The following is a 17,883-nucleotide window of genomic DNA, read 5'->3' as shown; positions in this document are numbered from 1 at the left end:
GCAGTGTACCTGGGGGTTAAAGTGCTTGCCTTGTAGCCTACTCACCTGCATCATGCAATATGGTTCAAAGATTAAGACCAGGGTCTGGAGAGATATCATGTAGGTAGGGTGTTTGCCTTGCATGCAGAAGGGCAGTGGTTCGAATCCTGGTATCCCATATGGTCTCCTGAGCCTGCCAGGAGTGATTTCTGAGCATAGAACCAGGAGTATCCCCTGAGCGCTGCCAGGTGTGACCCAAAAACTTAAAAAAAAAGAAAGAAAGAAAGAAAGAAAAGAGAAACTGTACATCAACAGAGTAGAATACTACTTGGTCATTAAAAAGATAAAGTTGGGGGGTCGGAGAGATAGCGTTTGCCTTGCATGCAAAAGGATGGTGGTTCAAATCCTGGCATCCCATATGGTCGCCCAAGCCTGCTAGGAGTGATCTCTGAGTGTAGAACTAGGAGTAACCCCTGAGTGCTGCTGAGTGTGACCCAAAAAAAAAAATCAAGACCAAAAAATTATTCGCAGATTGGGAAACTTCTTACTGAATGGTTCTTTGACATTAATGAATAAAGTTATGATAATGGAATTTCTCTTGTTTTATTTTGGGGGCCACACCTAGGGTTACTTGGATTACTCCTGGCTTTGTACCTAGGAATCACTCCTGGCAGGTTCTGAGGGCCACCTGGGATGCTAGGAATCAAACCCATGTCAACTGTGCAAAACAAACACCCTATCAGCTATATTCTCTCTCTGGCCCCAGGGAATTGTAATTACTCTTGAAACAGTCTTCACTGAGGAAACATGCTGAAATATTTATGTGCAACATGAACGAATATTTAGCATTCTGCAGAATATTGCTTAGTAGAAAGGATGATGAGGGGATGGACCATTGACATCAGGTTAATGGGTAGAGCTTCGGCTCATCCCTTTTCTGTGTGAATGTATTCAGTGTTTTGCATAATTTTAGAAAGAGATAAAGTTAAATGCCAGAAAATTAGATCATGTCATTCATCTGGCAACATTCTCTTTTAACAGCACACCTTAGAAATTGTTCCACTAAGTTCTTTTTTTTTTTGGTTTTTGGGCCACACCCGGCGGTGCTCAGGGGTTACTCCTGGCTGTCTGCTCAGAAATAGCTCCTGGCAGGCACGGGGGACCATATGGGACACCAGGATTCGAACCAACCACCTTTGGTCCTGGATCAGCTGCTTGCAAGGCAAACACCGCTATGCTATCTCTCCGGGCCCTGTTCCACTAAGTTCTAAGAGTTACATACAGCCCCATGAATTTACACATCATAACATCTGACCAGGTCCAAGTGGATTCTTTCAGATTCCTCTCCACTAAGAAACCACTGCAGTTTTGAACAGCTTTCTCTGGACCTAGAGCTGGCTGCCTAGGGTCTGCATGGGTGAGCTATAGTTTGGTAGCCTATGCAAATAGCGCCCCCTGGAGTTGTGTGTGTACCGTGGCACTCTATGGTGGCACTGTGAGAAACCTATTTTCTGTGGGAGCTTAGTATATTGTGCCTGCAGGGATTTGGGATCTAGCAAGACATAGACTATCTCTGTTTCTGCTGGGTATGGCTGTTGCAGCTTTGGCCTTGTTCAACCTTAGTGAAACTGTTAGGTGAGCTAAAACTGATTCACTGGTAATCCAAGAGAAAAAGCTCATCTGGCTCATCCATAGTGTTTTGTGTCTTGCAGCCCCAAGATTATCACTGACCAACTCTTCAGCCTCACGGACAGTTTTGTCTGCAAGCTTGAAAGAAAAGGCCCCGGTGAGTATGCCCTTCTAAGCTATCATCCAGAGGCACTGAAGCAACCTAGGGCACATTTTTCCCCTAGAAAAATTTTGTGACCCTGGGCATATAGGAATATAGTATGCAAATCAAACATTTACCCATAATAAATCATGACTATTTTTGAGGTGCCAGAGTATGTAGCTGGTAAGGTATTTGTCATGCATGCAGCTGATCCAGATTAGATCCTCAACAATGCATATAATCTCTTGAGCACCATCTTGATTGAATCCTGAGTGCAGAGGCAGGAGTAAGTCCTGAGCACAGCTGGTATAGCATAAAAACAAGAAAGAGGAGAAAAGGTATTTTTTATATTTTTTCCAATCCCAACAACTTTCAGTTCCACCACCTATCTGGGTTGCCACCACCAGAATAAGTAACTGGGTTGTCCCCACTGTCAGAGGATAGGGATGGGGAATTGTCCAATTTGGAGTCAAATTTCAGTTTATGCTGCCATCTGGATAACTTTGGTGAGTCCCTTTACCTCTCTGGGGCCTGAGGCTCACTGAAATAAAGCTTCCTCCTTCATCCCTATATTCGCTTGTTCATTCAACAAATTGATAGCCAACACAGGTTCCAGCAGATAGACACTAAGGAATAAGACACCTGTGTTCTGAAATCTCTGAACACATCTTTAGGACTGTAGAGTATGTAGGAAGTGGGGTATAATTTCTTGGTCATTGTAAAGGAAAATAGCAATTCCACTGTTAGACATTGTAATAATGTCCAATAATGTAAACAGTCATTATAGAGGAACAATATAGAGCAATAATGTAAACAGTCATTATAGAGGAACAATAATACCAGAACAGATTACTTTTAACACTTAGCAAGTAACTGCTGCGTCCCAAGGTCTGTAACTGGGTTCTACATGCCTACATGTAGGAGAGACCAATTTTTTTGCCCAACTTTCAAAAGGAGGAAATAGATTGAGGAATGATTTGACCTAAATTTGCTATGAGGAGAAGGGATGGGGTTGGGTATGTTGTAGCCTGTCCTCCTAGTTAACTCTCTGAATTGGACTCCATGTCTGCTACTACCATTTTCTGGGGCAAAGACCAAGAAAACCAACATAATGGTGAACTCCGTGGCACTTCCTACATCTGGAAAGACAGTGGCCCAGCTTCTGTCTGGGAAGTCCCCTAGAAAGTCATCAGAGCCATCAGCAGACACCATCTTGGTCTCAGAAACTGAGGAGGAGGGCAGCATGCAAACTATTAGCACCACTGTCCAGCCCGGTAAGAAGCCTCTACAGGCTGGGGGTGGGAGGAAGCCTGACAAGATCTGAAACATTCTGGAACCCAGACTTTGTCTCCATGACATCGAGGGCCCTGCTTCAGGCCTTTTCGTATGGAGGACTGGGAAGGGGGGCCATAAGTCTGCCCAGGCAGCTGGAGCAGCTGTGGGAGGTCTTTGGGCATTCTGGCTGTTGCTTTCTGGGGTGGACCTCAGAGAGTTGAACACTGAGGCAAGGTTGCCTCAGTTTCTCACATGAGAATGGGCCCTGCTCACCTCCATTTGATAGTTTGTTTTTTTTTTTTTTTTTTGTGGTTTTTGGGTCACTCCCGGCAGTGCTCAGGGGTTACTCCTGGCTCCATGCTCAGAAATTGCTCCTGGCAGGCACGGGGGACCATATGGGACGCTGGGATTCGAACCGATGACCTCTTGCATGAAAGGCAAACGCCTTACCTCCATGCTATCTCTCCAGCCCCTCCATTTGATAGTTTACTAAGCTATGAGGTGCTGGTGGGTGAGTGTAGGAAGTTACTGGTCACCTTCTGGGGCCCCCGAGGTGTTGGAACCTGAGGATCTTGGTGTGCTTTCTCTTCTCCCTCTGGGGCTCTTAAATAGATGGAGCCAAAACTCAGCATTGGGTCAGATTGGTGCTGGGGTGGAGACAAGCAGCAACCTACCTGCCAAGGGTGGCCCTCAGTGCCCTCCATATTCGTCCATAGGAGTGACACCAGTGGGCCAGTCCAGCAGCTCCAGTGACAACACTTCCAGTTCCAGCGAAGAAACAGACATAGAGGTAATGGCTCCCCGGGTCTAGGAACTGCTCCCTACATTCACTCGCCTACAGGCTTAGGCTCAGCCTAGCAAGTGTTCAGGAAAACCAGGACCTCTCTCCGTATGTAGGGTCTTTTTGAGAAGGGTCTTAGGCTATGTGGGAGTCACTGTTCTGCCTGTGAGTAAGGGAAGGCTTCGTAGGAAAAGTGACACTAGAGCCAGGTATTGTCACAGGTTCACGGAGAGGCAGATGGGGACCTGATGTTCAGGCAGAAGACCTGTAGCAAAAGCCAACATACGATTGGGAAAGTGGGGTGGAGCTGTTGAGGTTCCAGGCTCACTGGGGAATACTAGTCCTTGGCACTTCACCACAGACCCTCAGGACTGTTAGTCTGTGGCCTTATCTCTTCTCTCAGCTATTCCTAGGGAGGTCCCAGCAGGTCACTTGAGGAAAGATTGGGGGAAAAACAGTAGCTTAAGGAGCAGAAGTAGAGGGATTATGAAGAGGTGATGGTTACTTGGAATGGAAATTTCGAGCCACATGGACAATGACAGGCCTGGTATGGAAGATGGGAATTTATGAGCGGCATTCTGAAGAGCAGTTTGTTGAGGACAGGTCTTATTGCTGAGTGTGAAAAGCATTACAGATTCATAGGCACAGAAAGAGATAAGGTGGTAGGTCCATTTGGTGGGATCATGTGGAAACCTCCCAAGGTGCCTGCAAGAGGTGCTGACATGTAGGTACAGATGTTTTCTCCAATGGGAAGGAAGGTGTGAGATCAAAGTGCGGTTTTAGGAGAAACCTGGGCCCACCTCACTAACAGCCTCATCCAGTGAAGCCAAAGAACTGCTACTTGTTTAAGTCAACCTTTCTGCTGCCCCTTTATACTCCTTCAAACTGTGGACACAGGCAGCTTTGGACCCCCAACAAGAGAGAGTAGTTTCTGCGGACCTGCAAGCAGAGGCCTAGCAGCCGAGAGACTCACTAGAGGTTGAAACATTTCCAGAGCCCAGGGTGCAGTGGTGCAGGCCAGATGCTCTGGTCTGAAAATGTTTTAGTGTCAATCCCAGCCCAGGGAGGAAAGTCCCATGGCACACTTGCCTACCATGGACAGGGCACATGGTGACTTCCAGGTTGGGAGAGGCTGCCCTGTGGTGGGCCAGAGATGCTGGCCGAGTGGTGAAAAAGTGCTACCCATGCAGCCTTACTCACAGCTTCCAGTCCTGGCTCTGAATCTTAGCCTTGGTCATAGGTGAGTTGGCTTCATTGAGTTTCTTATCCTTTCTTTTCTTGGTTTGTTTTGGGGTCACACCCAGCAGTGCTCAGGGCTTACTCTTGGCTCTGCGCTCAGAGATTCCTCCTGGCAAGCTTGGGGTGCTGAGGATTGATTCAAGTCAGCTACATGCATGCAAGGCAAGCCCCCTACCCACTATACTTTTTTGGAAAAGGGGTGTGAAGGTTGTGTCCATCTAGGAATCAGAGGATCTGATAATACCAGGAAAATCGCTTTAGGAAACCATGAAGCGTAGCCATATTCTACTCCTCAGAGAAGAGAAATCATTCCTTTTCTAATCTTTTTTCTTGTCCAGGTGAAACCTTCAGTGAATGCTGCCCAGGCCAAAGCCTCTCCAGCGCCTACCAAGGTGTCTTCAGGGAAAAAGGCAGCTTCTACCCCTGGGAAGGCTGCTGTGACACCCCCAGTCCAGCTGAGCACAGTCAGCAGGACGAAAAAGCAAGAAGAGGACTCAGAGAGTACTGAGGAGTCTGAGAGTGAGGGGCTCCCTGTGGCAACACCCAGCCAGGTAAGGCCTAGAGAGCACTGCCTGCCAGCAGCTTGACCCCTCAGGACTCTGGAGTAGCTATGCAATAACACTACATGATCCCCACCTGCAGAGAGGGAGGTGAAGCAATAATTTTGATTATTATTATACCTCCTCCTCTTGGATGTCAAGAAAGGAAAGGGATAGAGCCTTTGAGCTTTGCAGAAGCTGCCCTTGGTCTAACCAAACAGAAGTGGTTCCCCGACCCCCACCCCAGGCCTAAGTCCTGTCCTCAGCCTCTGGCCTTATCTCCATTGGCTTAGTTGGTAACACTGTCCTTGTTTCCTAAAGGGAATCTTTAAATCTCAGTTTGATTAAGAACAGGAGTCTGCTTCTTTTCCCTGGGCCAAGACCTTTTCTCAGAGTAAGGCCCAAGGAGGAGGAGAGATAAATGGATTGTCAACAGATGCTAGGGGCATACCAGGAATAGGAGCCACAAGGCTGGAAGGGCAGTGGGTATGATTGCACTTTGGTGTTCGCTTTAGAACGAGGAAGGTGGGAAGGATGTAGAAAGGGTGGCTGAGGGTGGTCCTCCAGAAGAGACATGGAGATACAGGCTTGAGGCAAGAACAGAGTCATGTGCCATGTTGATAAATATCCAAGATGGAGCGTAGCAGGTGCAGGTTCCCAGAGGCAGAAGTAGCTGTCCCAGAATCTCCTGAGTGACTGCTTCTCAACTCTTGCTGTGCATAGCAGCTCCAGTGTCAAGTGGGATCCATTTTGGGGGGCCCATATGTCTCTTATGTCACACCTACATTCTACATGTTGGCCCAGAGGTTGAATAGTGGTGGCAGGCTGGGGACGGAAGCAGTCAGCCAGCACTGACCCACCGTTTCCCAGGCAGATGGGGCCTGCAACTGCCCTGCGGAGCCTTTCAGTCAGGAGCAGAAGCTGCACCCCATCGGTCGATCATTCAGTAGATTGGTGAGGGACCCCAAGAGTCCTAGTCTCCTGTGCAAAAAGTCCAGTGCATACTCACACTGTTCCCTCTGATACTGCCGCATTCTGCTCCTGCAGTTCTTTCATGCTTTAGGGCAGTGCTGTTCCAGGGGTTAGTTAGTCAGTGGGGGAGTCCAGCAAGGGACAGGCTGCAGCACACCCTTTCCACTCCTTGCACACCTGGGTGACCTCCAGGTAGTGAGGAAGTTGCATTTCTCTGGAAACAAAGAATTAGGGGTGGTGGCAGACGAAATGGCAAGGGATGAGGGCCACAGGATCAGCTGCGTGGAACTGACCTACAGAACTGGCCAGACTTACAAGTGAGAATGAGGAAAGAAGGGGGGTCTTGAACAACCTTAGGCTTTATCCTGAAAGTTTCTGCAGAGGATAAGAAAGATAACCAGCTCCCCTTTTTTGTCTTACTAGAAGGTCTTACAGCCCTCAGAGAAGACTGGCCAGGTTCGAGGTTCCTTGGGTCTTGTCAAGGGGACCCCTGGTAGAGGAACCATGCCGACAGCCCCTGGGAAGGCAGGGAGGCCAGAGGAGGACTCGGAGAGCAGCAGCGAGGAGTCAGACAGTGAGGAGGATGAGACTCTGACTACCAAGTCCCTGCCTCAGGTGAGGTGCCCCCATCCGCCTCTTCCAGTCCCGTGCCCCAGCTATGTTCTCGCCTGGGCTGCCCCTGCCTGTGCCTATTTGCTTCCTCACACCTTGCCCTGGGCGCCCTCCTTATTTTTTCTCTCATTTCAGGCAAAGCCTTCGAGGAAGTCCATCCAGGTCCAAGTTGCCTCGCGCCTCGCCAAGGAGTCTCCTCAAAAAAGGACTCCTGCACCCACAGGCAGGACCAAACCTGCAGCTGGCCAGGCCCAGCAGCAGCAGCAACAGGAAGATAGCAGCAGTGATGAGACGCACAGCAGGCGAGCTTTCTCTACGGCCAGAGTGCCCCCTGCTCAGGTGCCGCCGTTGCTCTTGGCTCTCTCACTTCCTGCCCTTATCCACAGGCCCCCTTCTCTGACCTTCTTTGTTCCCTCCCAGGCAAAGCTTTTGGGCAAAAGTCCCCAGAGCAGAGAGAACACGGGGCTCCCAGAGAAGAGAGCAGCACCCTCTGTAGGGAAAAAGGAGGAAGATTCTGAGAGCAGCAGCGAGGAGTCAGATGACAAGGGGGCCACTTCCACAGCTGGGACCTTGGCCCAGGTGACACCCTACCTTTAAGGCCCCCTTCTCTCTCTGTACACCCTGCCCATCACAGGTCTTTCCCCTGACCCAGTGTGTCTTGCCCTAGGCCAAGACCTCGGTGACAACCCCTCAGGTCAGATTTGCCCCCGTCCCCACCAAGAGTTCTCAGCAGTGCCAAGAAAGCAGTTCGGAGTCCTCGGACAGTGAGGAGGAAGCTGCCGCTCTGACTCCAGCTCAGGTGAGGCCTCGTGCCCACAGCTTCCCAGCCTGCCCCTGCACTGTACCACCAGGCAACTCCAAGGATACTGTGGGGAGATGACAGTGGGGCACCCTGGAACAGAGGCACTAAATCCAGGAGTTTCTGGCTTGTGTCCCTTTCAGGCAAAACCAGCTCTGAAAACACCCCCAACCAAGGTGTCTCCAAGAAAGAGCACCCCTGCCACCCCTCCACCCAGCACAGTCAGCACAGCCAGAGTAGGCACTCCCACGCCCTGGAGAGCGGGAACTTTGGCCTCCCCAGCTGTGACCAAGGGCACCCAAAAGGCAGAGGAAGACTCTTCAAGCAGTGACGAATCTGAGAGTGAGGAGGAGACAACTGCTACAGCGGTGGGACAGGTAAGATCAGGTGATCTCGGTGCTTCAGGTGTGGCCTCGTAGGGCTCTATCACTGACATGTCTCTCTCCTGGGCCTTTCCAGATACAATCTGTGAGAAAAAGCCTGCCCACAAAAGCTGCTTTGATGCCGACCAAAGGAGCCTCGGAGCAGGTGACAACCCCTGTACTCCCACGGAAGGCTGGGCCTTCAGCAACCCAGACCAGGACTGAGATGTCCGAAGACTCGTCAAGCAGTGAAGAGGAATCGGACAGTAAAGAATCAGCTAAGACTCCACCCCAGGTGAGGGACCAGCTCGCTCTGCCACATCTACACTTCGTGTGCAGTACTCTTGCCCCCATGTATGCTTTGGAGGTGGGCCAGTTCGGCCTCATCCCACACTTCATGCTCTTCTGCCGATCAGAGAACCCATCTCTCTCTCTCTCTCTCTCTCTCTCTCTCTCTCTCTCTCTCTCTCTCTCTCTCTCTCTCTCTCTCTCTCTCTCCCCCTCCCTCCCTCCCTCCCTCCCTCTCTCTCTCTCTCTCTCCCTCCCTCCCTCCCTCCCTCCCTCCCTCCCTTCTCTCTCTCTCCCCCTCCTCTCTCTCGACATTGGCTCAGTGGATTGTGCAGGCCTGTGAAAATATTGGGGGTGGGATGGAGGTTTGACTTACGTGAGTTGCATTCTGGTAGGATCACTAGGGGAGATGGTGTGGTAGGCATTATTGGCAAGTGACAGAGTCTGTGTTCTTCTGTGAATTGAAATTCAACCAGATATCTCACCTGTCACAAGCCCATCCTGAAGGTGAGCCTAGGCTGGTGTGGGACAGTCATCTTCTGCCTGAAGGAAGCTATGCCCCGCACTCCCTCACCCACTATTTATTTATTATTTTTGTGTGGGTGTGGGTGTGGTTTTTTGGGTCACACCTAGCAATGCCCAAGGGTTACTCCTGGCTCTATGCTCAGAAATCGCTCCTGGCAGGCTTTGAGGGACCGACCATATGGGATGTTGGGATTCGAACCACCATCCTTCAGCATGCAAGGCAAACACCCTACCTCCATGCTATCTCTCTGGCCCCCTATTCATTAATTTTTGTTTTTTGGTTTTGGGCCACACCCATTTCATGCTCAAGGGTTACTCCTGGCTATGCCCTCAGGAATCGCCCCTGGCTTGGGGGGAACATATGGGACGCCAGGGGATCGAACCGCAGTCCGTCCTACGCTAGCGCTTGCAAGGCAGACACCTTACCTCTAGCTCCACCTTCCCGGCCCCTATTCATTAATTTTTTTTGTTTGTTTTGTTTTTTGTTTTTTTGGGTCACACCCGGCGGAGCTCAGGGGTTACTCCTGGCTGTCTGCTCAGAAATAGCTCCTGGCAGGCACGGGGGACCATATGGGACACCGGGATTCGAACCAACCACCTTTGGTCCTGGGTCGGCTGCTTGCAAGGCAAACGCCACTGTGCTATCTCTCCGGGCCCTATTCATTAATTTTTTAAAAAACTTTTTTATTGATTGATTGGTTATTTGATTGATTTCCATTTTGTTTTTATGGTACTAGGAAATGTTCTGCTCAGTTGTGGTTGCCAAGGTCAGTCTTCTGTAATTAGAGATCTTGGTTTTTGCACAGTTCCTAGGACAAAGTCTGGGATACATTCTTTATGGTTCTAGAAGTTCTGCTCAGATTGTTGTAGTCAGTCTTCTGTAATTAGTTTATGCACAGGTCATAGGGTGTAGTGTCTTCTGTTTTCATCTCACGGTTATGTGATGAGGTTGGGGAACCTGCCCTTTCAGTCTCAAATAGTGGGGCACACCCCCCAGGGGGGCAAGGCTCCATAAAGGGGAGTACGTTTGACCTCAGCAAACACTGTCATAACAAGCTAAGCCCCGTGTTTATGTCTCTGTATGTCTCTGGAGCTGAGAGTTGCTGTGTCCTGCTTCAAACCCCACTTCGAAAAGCTAGGCATTGCAAAACGTGCTCATTGTAGCCATTAACCCACACATCACCTCTGACTAAAAAATCAGCTCAAATTATTTTATATATTTTTATTTTGCAGGTTAAAGTTTTTTTTTAATAAAGATACTATTTACAGTTGCACGGGGGATGCTAAAAATATTTTCTTTTTCCTGGGGGCGGGTATGACAAAATAATGTAGAAGCACTGCCTTAGATCAAGTTGTTGCTGTTTTCTCATCGTCAGGGTGTTATATACACCTAGCCTGGCGCAAGTTGGTGTAAGAGTGGTTCTGCTCCTAATTCGGAGGTGGCCGAACAGCAGTGACTGGGTCACAGTAATGGCCTATATTGTATTTGTTTTTGAGCCATACCTGGTGGTATCATTTTGTTCCTGACTTTTCAGTGAAGGATCACTCTTGGCAGGGCTCAAGTGTGTTGCCTTGTTCCTTATACTGTCTCTCTAGCCCTTGAGACAAATTGAAAGAGTATCAAAGACTTTAAAAGTATCAAGATTAGGGCCTGGGCATTTACACATTTGCCTTGTACACAGCCAACCCTGAACCAACCCAGGTTTGATTTCTGACATCCCATATGGTTCCCTGAGCCTGCCAGGAGCAATTTCTAAGCGCAAAGCCATGTATAACCCAAGTGCTGCCGGATATCCCCCACCCCATAAAAAAGTATCAAAGATTGTTTCTGGACAACCATGTGCCAGAGATGCAGAAGCTGATAATTTAGGATTTAAATGTCTTTGTATGAAGGTATGCAGTAGTGCTCAGGGGTTACTCCTGGCTGTCTGTTCAGAAATAGCTCCGGGCAGGCACGGGGGACCATATGGGACACCAGGATTCGAACCAACCACCTTTGGTCCTGGATTGGCTGCTTGCAAGGCAAACGCCGCTGTGCTATCTCTCCGGGCCCCAAATAAAGGTATTTCTTAAGGTGTCCTTTTTATCAGGTTAACAAAAATTATGACTTTTCGGTGCTGGAGAATAGCATGGAGGTAAGGCATTTGCCTTGCATGCAGAAGGTCATTGGTTCAAATCCCAGCATCCCACATGGTCCCCTGTGCCCGCCAGGGGCGATTTCTGAGCATGGAGCCAGGAGTAGCCCCTAAGCGCTGCCGGGTGTGACCCAAACAAACAAAACAATTACGACTTTTCCTAGTTTGTTGAGAATTCCTACCAGAATAGGGAGTTAGATTTTGTGTTTTAAGGAGTGACATCCAGTCATACACATTCTTTTTTTTTTTTTTTTAATATAAATCTTTATTTAAGCACCATGATTACAGGTATGTTCGTAGTTGTGTTTCAGTCATAAACGGAATGCCCCCCCCCCCCCTTCTCCAGTGCAACATTCCCTCTCTGACTTTGCTCTGGGATCACTTCTGGTGGTTCTCAGAGGACCATTTGCAGTGCTAGGATCAAACTGAGCTCAGCCACACATCAAGCAAGCACCTTCAACCTTTTTACTTACTGTCTTTCCAGCTGAGGAGTCAGGGTTTTTTTGTTTTGTTTTGTTTTGTTTATTTGAGGGGGGGGGTCACCCTGGCTTTGCGCTCAGAAGTCATTCCTGGCAGGCTTGGGGGACCATAGAGGATGCTGGGATTCGAACCAGGGTCCTATGTTGACCGTGTGCAAGGCAAATGCATTACCACTGTACTATCACTCCAGCCCCTGGGAATCAGACTTTTTTTTTTTGACTTATTTTTTAAATTTATTTAAAGGAAATATATCACATAGTTGACACAGTTGATCATAATACATTTGTTTCAGGAAGAACAAAAGCAGTTATTTAAAAAAAAACAGAAAAACTAATGATAGAAGAGAAAGAAAATGTTAAGTAGCAAGTATATTTTTGAAAATTATTGAATCACCAATTAACTCATTAAAGACCTAGCAGAAGGTTTTATAAGCTTTTCTTCTCTCTCCCCCTTATTTTTTCTCTCCCCTTTTTTAAGAGTTAAAGAAGTACGGTTAAAACCGTGTTAGAGTGGCAATTGTTGTTTACATAGGCACAGCAAAATATGCAGGACATGGAAAGGAAAAACCTTGGCCTAAATACAAGGAGACCTTACCCCTGAAGTTTTCTGGCATAAGACCATCTCTAGGCTCCAGGCATACTAGGTTGTCCAACACAAGTTATTGTCTATAGTGCCAATAAACTCCCCCCCCTCCCCCTAACATTCGCTGTTGTTGGTGTCAGGTTTCTGTAGTTAAAGATCCTTATCCTACATTGAAGTCAGGATGATGTGGAGCGTCCTCTAGTTTCACCTCACAATTAGAGGTGAGAGCACTGCCCTGAAAGCAGGTGGTGGTGGTTGTTGTTGTTTTGTTTTTTTGGGGGGTCACACCCAGCAGTGCTCAGGGGTTACTCCTCGCTCTCCGCTCAGAAATTGCTCCTGGCAGGCTCCGGGGACCATATGGGATGCCGGAATTCAAACCACCGTCCTTTTGCATGCAAGGCAAACGCCTTACCTCCACACTATCTCTCCGGCCCTGTTGATGTTAAGTCTTTTGGGTGTTAAGGGAACTCTCTTTGGAGTAGGTCGATGCTGGGGCAGTGGTCGGGTCTTCCCTGGTAGAGGATTGCTGGTGTCAAATTTTTAACAAGTGTTTTTTCTCTATAAGTGATTAATGTTTTCTTTTCCCCTTTGTTCTCCTCAGATAATTTATTAATTTTCAGATATTCAACATTTTCACTTTTAGAATAAGTTCCACTTAGCTGTGGTGTATGTTCATTTATATTTCTTGCTGGATTTAGTTTTCTAATTTGTAAAAGATCTTTGTATCTTTACTCATTAGGAATTGGTCTAGTTTCCTGTGTAGCCTGACTCTGATCTTAGACTGTCAGTAATGTAAGATCAGCTGAGTTAAATTTCGTCCTCTTTTCCGAAAGAGTTTGCGTTGCTTTGGTATTCTTTCCTTCTGTTTGACAGAGCTCAGTGCTTACTCCTGCTGTGTTTTCAGGGAGTGTTCCTGGCAGGCTTGGGGGATCCTAGAGGGTACCTGGAGATTAAACTGAAGTATTAGGATACCACTGTACCATCGCTCCAGTTCCAGTATTTTTTTTTTTTTTAATTAACAACTCACCTATGTAGGTATCTGGAAATTTTTTATGTGGGAAAGATTTTTAAGTTTCTAAATTTCGTACTACTAGGCTATTCAAGTATTTTATTTTCCTTGAGTTCATTTATATTTTGTATCCTTTACTAATCCTGTGTATAATTCAGCTGAGAAATTTACCTAATTTTTAAAATCTCATTTCTCTTATTTGTTGGCATAAATTTATTACATTTTTTCTTAGAGTTCTTTCAATTTCTGTAGAATATATGTAATTTTCTTCTTAAACTTTACTCATTTAGTTGTATCTTCTCTAATTTCTTGACCAGTTTAGTTAAAGACTAAATGTTGTTCTTTTCCAGAAATAACTCTTGGTTTCCTTGATTTTTTTTTCCCCTCTCATTTATCTGTTTCTGTTTCATTTATTTCCACTCTGTTCTTATTCTTTTCTCTACTTTGAATTTGGTTTGCTATTCTTTTTTTAGTTTCTGTAGGAGGAATCTTAAATCTTATTTTTTTTAATTTAAGCATCAGAATGTAAGCATATAATACAAGTGTTTAAATCTGTAAAGTAAGTACCGTCTAAGAACCTCATCCCATGAGTTTTGAGGAGTTTTATTTTTAATTTTTCTTTGAACCATGAAGTATTTTTAAACAGATTTATTTCTAAATATCTGAGATTTAGTGCAGCATTTTTCAACCTTTTTACTGCAGTGGGCTTGGGGGATTTGTTTTAGGATGGTTGGTTTGGTTTGGTTTGGGAGCTATACCCAGCAGTGCCCAGGGCCCATTACTCTTAGGTCTCTGTTTAGAGATCACTCCTGGCGGAACTCAGGAGACTGTATGCAGTGCCAGGGATTGAACCTGGGTCAGCCAGGGAAGCGCCTTACCTCTAGTACTATCTCTTTAACCTAGAGCAGTGGTTTTCAACATTTCTATACCTGAAGACCACTGTTTTCTTTTTTTCTTTTCTTTTCTTTTTTTTTTTTTTTTGGGGGGGGGGGTTTGGGCCACGCCCGTTTGACACTCAGGGGTTACTCCTGGCTATGTGCTCAGAAATCACCCCTGGCTTGGGGGGACCATATGGGACGCCAGGGGATCAAACCACGGTCCGTTACTTGGCTAGCACTTGCAAGGCAGACACCTTACCTCTAGCGCCACCTTCCTGGCCCCAAGACCACTGATTTTGTTTCTGTTCTAGTCCTGCTACGTTTGGAAAGTATATTTTGTACAGCTTCATACCTGTATAATTTAACACTTACTATGTCAAGATAGACTATCTTTGCTTTGGTTTATTTTTTATTATTATTGGTTTTTAGGCTGCACCATGTAGTACTTAGGGCTTACTCCTAGCTCTGCATAGAAGGATCACTCCTAGCAGGGCTTGGGGTACCAAATGGGGTACTGGGGATCAGACCCAGGTTAGTCACTTCCAAAACAAAGGCCAGCCCTCTGTACTAATATTCTGGCAAATGTTTTGTTTTACATAAAAGGACCTTAATGAGTTTAGGGGGATGGTATAGTGAGAAGGACACTCCTTTAATGTAGCTAATGTAGGTTCGGGTTCGTATGGTTTCCTGAGTACCATGAGGAGTAATTCTTTTTTTTTTTTTTTTGGTTTTTGGGCCACACCCTGTGACGCTCAGGGGTTACTCCTGGCTATGCGCTCAGAAGTTGCTCCTGGCTTCTTGGGAGACCATATGGGACGCCGGGGGATCGAACTGCGGTCCGTCCTAGGCTAGCGCAGGCAAGGCAGGCACCTTACCTCCAGCGCCACCGCCCGGCCCCAACCATGAGGAGTAATTCTTGAGCACAGAGTCAGGAGTAAACCCTAGAATAGGAGTAAACTCTAGGTGTGGGTCAAAAACAAAAAAAAAAAAAAAAAGAAAGAAAGACATTATCTCTGGGTGACTTCACTGTTAGGTTTATGAGCACTTTGGCCTTTAATTACAGAGACCCTGTAGTCAGGACCCTAGAGATGTTGCTACATTTTGTTTTGTTTCATATCAGCAACTCTTACCTCCATGATGCTGTCGATTCCACTCTCTCCTACTCTGTATTTGTTGTGAGACTGTTATTTTGAGAATTCCCTATGTACTGGTTAAGATTAGATTAAGCTTGTTGCAGAGAGTTAGGATAGCAGATAGGGCACATCCTATATAGTCCCTGGGCCTGCCAGGAGTGATTCCTGAGTGCATAATCAGGAGTAATCCCTGAGTATTTTTGGGTGTGACCCCCAAACCCAAAATAAAGAAATGCCACCTGCCATTTACAGTTACCTGCCTCCCACCCTAGAGGGCCCCTTTTCTTTGTGCTCCATATGGGCTGTGTAACTTCTTTAAACTTTGTTTTTAAAATCACTTTATGATTTATTATCAATAAATGTTTACTTTATCTATATTTACATACTTACATATACAATCACAAGAGAAAAATACCCAAAGACAATAGAAATGATGGTGGGAAGAAGTTTTTTTTTTTTTTTTTTTTTTTTTTTTTTGTGGTTTTTGGGTCACACCCGGTAGTGCTCAGGGGAAACTCCTGGCTCCATGCTCAGAAATTGCTCCTGGCAGGCACGGGGGACTATATGGGAAGCCGGATTCGAACTGATGACCTTCTGCATGAAAGGCAAACGCCTTACCTCCATGCTATCTCTCCGGCCCCGGGAAGAAGTTTCTTTAAGACAAATGGGAATGGGAGAGAGAATGGTAGAGAGATGGAATGGGAAGGTAATTGGGGAAATTTATGACTAGAAATGAACAATGGTAAAGGGATAGATGTTGGAACACTGTGACCAAAGCTCAGCTATTAACAACTTTTTACTACACTTGATCTTAGCCAAAAGGCTGAGAAACGATATCAACAACTTTTTAACTCTGTCTCAGTGGTTTAATTTTCAAAAAAATATTAATGAATAATAAAAATGATTTATTATTTTAATAATTAATTGCTTTTATTATTAAATATTAATGATTGGTTATTTTTAAAAGAGGTCACAGAAAAGGTGTCAGAAGCCCTGTAATAGCCTAGGAAGGCTGCTTGAGCTCCACCTGTCACCTCAGCTTTCCAGTGAGCAAAGAGAAAGAAGACCAGGTTTCCTCCATGTGTAAGAACATCCAATGTCAACTTAGGGTTGTTAGATGAAATGTGATCCTATGGCCCGCTTAAAAGGGAGTCTGCCCTGTGCTTTGGGTAACTTGCGGAGCTAATACTAAAGTGCTAGTAGTAATAATCATACCCACTTGCTTGTGTGATAGGCTGAAATAAATGAAATAGTCTTCCATTGTGTTCGTATGAACTCTCTGGATGGGCTTTATCTTCTTGTGAGGAGGGAAAACTGAGGTCCAGCAAGGTCAAGTCACTTCCCCACCCTCCCCGTCCACCTGCAATAAATGGAGGAGCTAGAGTCCAGGCAGGTTCATGTAACTCTAGAACCAGCTTTCCTGTCAAAGCTGCTCTCTGCATCTCCCTCCTCTCTCCCCTGCTCCCCTTTTCTTTCCAGGCAAAGGCTTCGGTAAAAACCCCACAGACAAAAACTACCCCAGCTTCATCTCCCAGAGCAGCTTTACCTAAAGGGGCCACAGCGTCCAGAAAAACAATCACTGCAGCCGCCCAGGCCGAGCAGGAGTCCCCAGTCAAGGCAAGTAGGGTGCAAGTGGGAAGTTCCTAGCTGTGCCCCTGCCCAGATGAGGGTCCTGTGATGCTGGAACAGCCGCTTACCATGGGTACAGCACTAGGACGCTGCTGCCCACTTTCACCCCGACACTTACTTCCTGTCCTCTCAGGTGAAACCCACAGCCAAAACTCCTCAAAGCAGTGCTCTCCCCACACGAAGCCCGGTGTGTGTGCAGGCTACCAGCAAGGGAGTAGTGGCCACAGCACAAGTCCCATCAGCACCTGTTGTAGCTGAGGAGGAGTCAGACAGCAGTGAGGGAGAGGCACCTACTTTGGTGAGGCCAGAGAGGAGGGAGGTTGGAGAGGGCCGCGTGCTTCCCTCGGAGCCCCTTACCTAAGTGTTTGTCTTGCAACAGGTGAAGCCCCCAGGAATGAATTCCCAGCTCAGAACTGCTTCAGTCCCTGCCAAGGGGCCCCCCAGAGAAAGGACTGGCCCATCATCCACTGGAAAGGCAGGCCCCACAGCCACTCAGGGAGGGAGGCACCAGGAGGACTCGGAAAGCAGCAGTGAAGAGTCTGACAGTGAGGAGGAGGCCACAGGGAACATCATCCAGGTGAGACTTGCCACCACACCCACCCAGCCACGCAGGGGAGGATGGGACGATTCAGCTCCTATCATACCTGCTGTCCCAGGTGTCTTGCACTAAAGCTGTACAAAACCTAACTCCCATTTCCCTGACAGCAAGACTCTCATGGCCTCCAATGCCACCGCTGTTGGGCTGGACACAAAGGTGGGGCAGGTAGATGAGGTCAGCCAATCTAGAGGTGACACAGTGTTCAGAGGTGTAGACTGCAGGTGCCTGTCCCATGAGGCTGTAGGGCATTGGAGTAAGCAGCAGTTAGTTCCCCTTCCAGGGGAGCTCATCCAGCTC

General features: G+C 47.1%; 1 protein-coding gene across 1 annotated transcript in view; it reads left to right on the top strand.

Annotated features, from left to right (window-relative positions):
- The window catches only part of TCOF1 (treacle ribosome biogenesis factor 1), a 39,721-nt gene that overhangs the window by 7,681 nt on the left and 14,157 nt on the right, over positions 1–17,883 (top strand). Inside the window, exons 4-16 of the mRNA XM_049772727.1 lie at positions 1,692–1,765; positions 2,844–3,024; positions 3,742–3,815; positions 5,384–5,596; positions 6,980–7,171; positions 7,304–7,507; positions 7,589–7,747; positions 7,836–7,967; positions 8,111–8,344; positions 8,427–8,624; positions 16,839–16,976; positions 17,122–17,286; positions 17,368–17,565. Of these exons, the coding sequence (XP_049628684.1) occupies positions 1,692–1,765; positions 2,844–3,024; positions 3,742–3,815; positions 5,384–5,596; positions 6,980–7,171; positions 7,304–7,507; positions 7,589–7,747; positions 7,836–7,967; positions 8,111–8,344; positions 8,427–8,624; positions 16,839–16,976; positions 17,122–17,286; positions 17,368–17,565 (2,162 nt within the window). The remainder of the gene's footprint in view (positions 1–1,691; positions 1,766–2,843; positions 3,025–3,741; positions 3,816–5,383; positions 5,597–6,979; positions 7,172–7,303; positions 7,508–7,588; positions 7,748–7,835; positions 7,968–8,110; positions 8,345–8,426; positions 8,625–16,838; positions 16,977–17,121; positions 17,287–17,367; positions 17,566–17,883) is intronic.

The sequence above is a fragment of the Suncus etruscus genome, chromosome 4 (genome assembly GCF_024139225.1).
Source record: "Suncus etruscus isolate mSunEtr1 chromosome 4, mSunEtr1.pri.cur, whole genome shotgun sequence".
In the NCBI taxonomy this organism is placed as follows: Eukaryota; Metazoa; Chordata; class Mammalia; order Eulipotyphla; family Soricidae; genus Suncus; species Suncus etruscus.
This window is presented reverse-complemented; position numbering and strand designations above follow the sequence as displayed.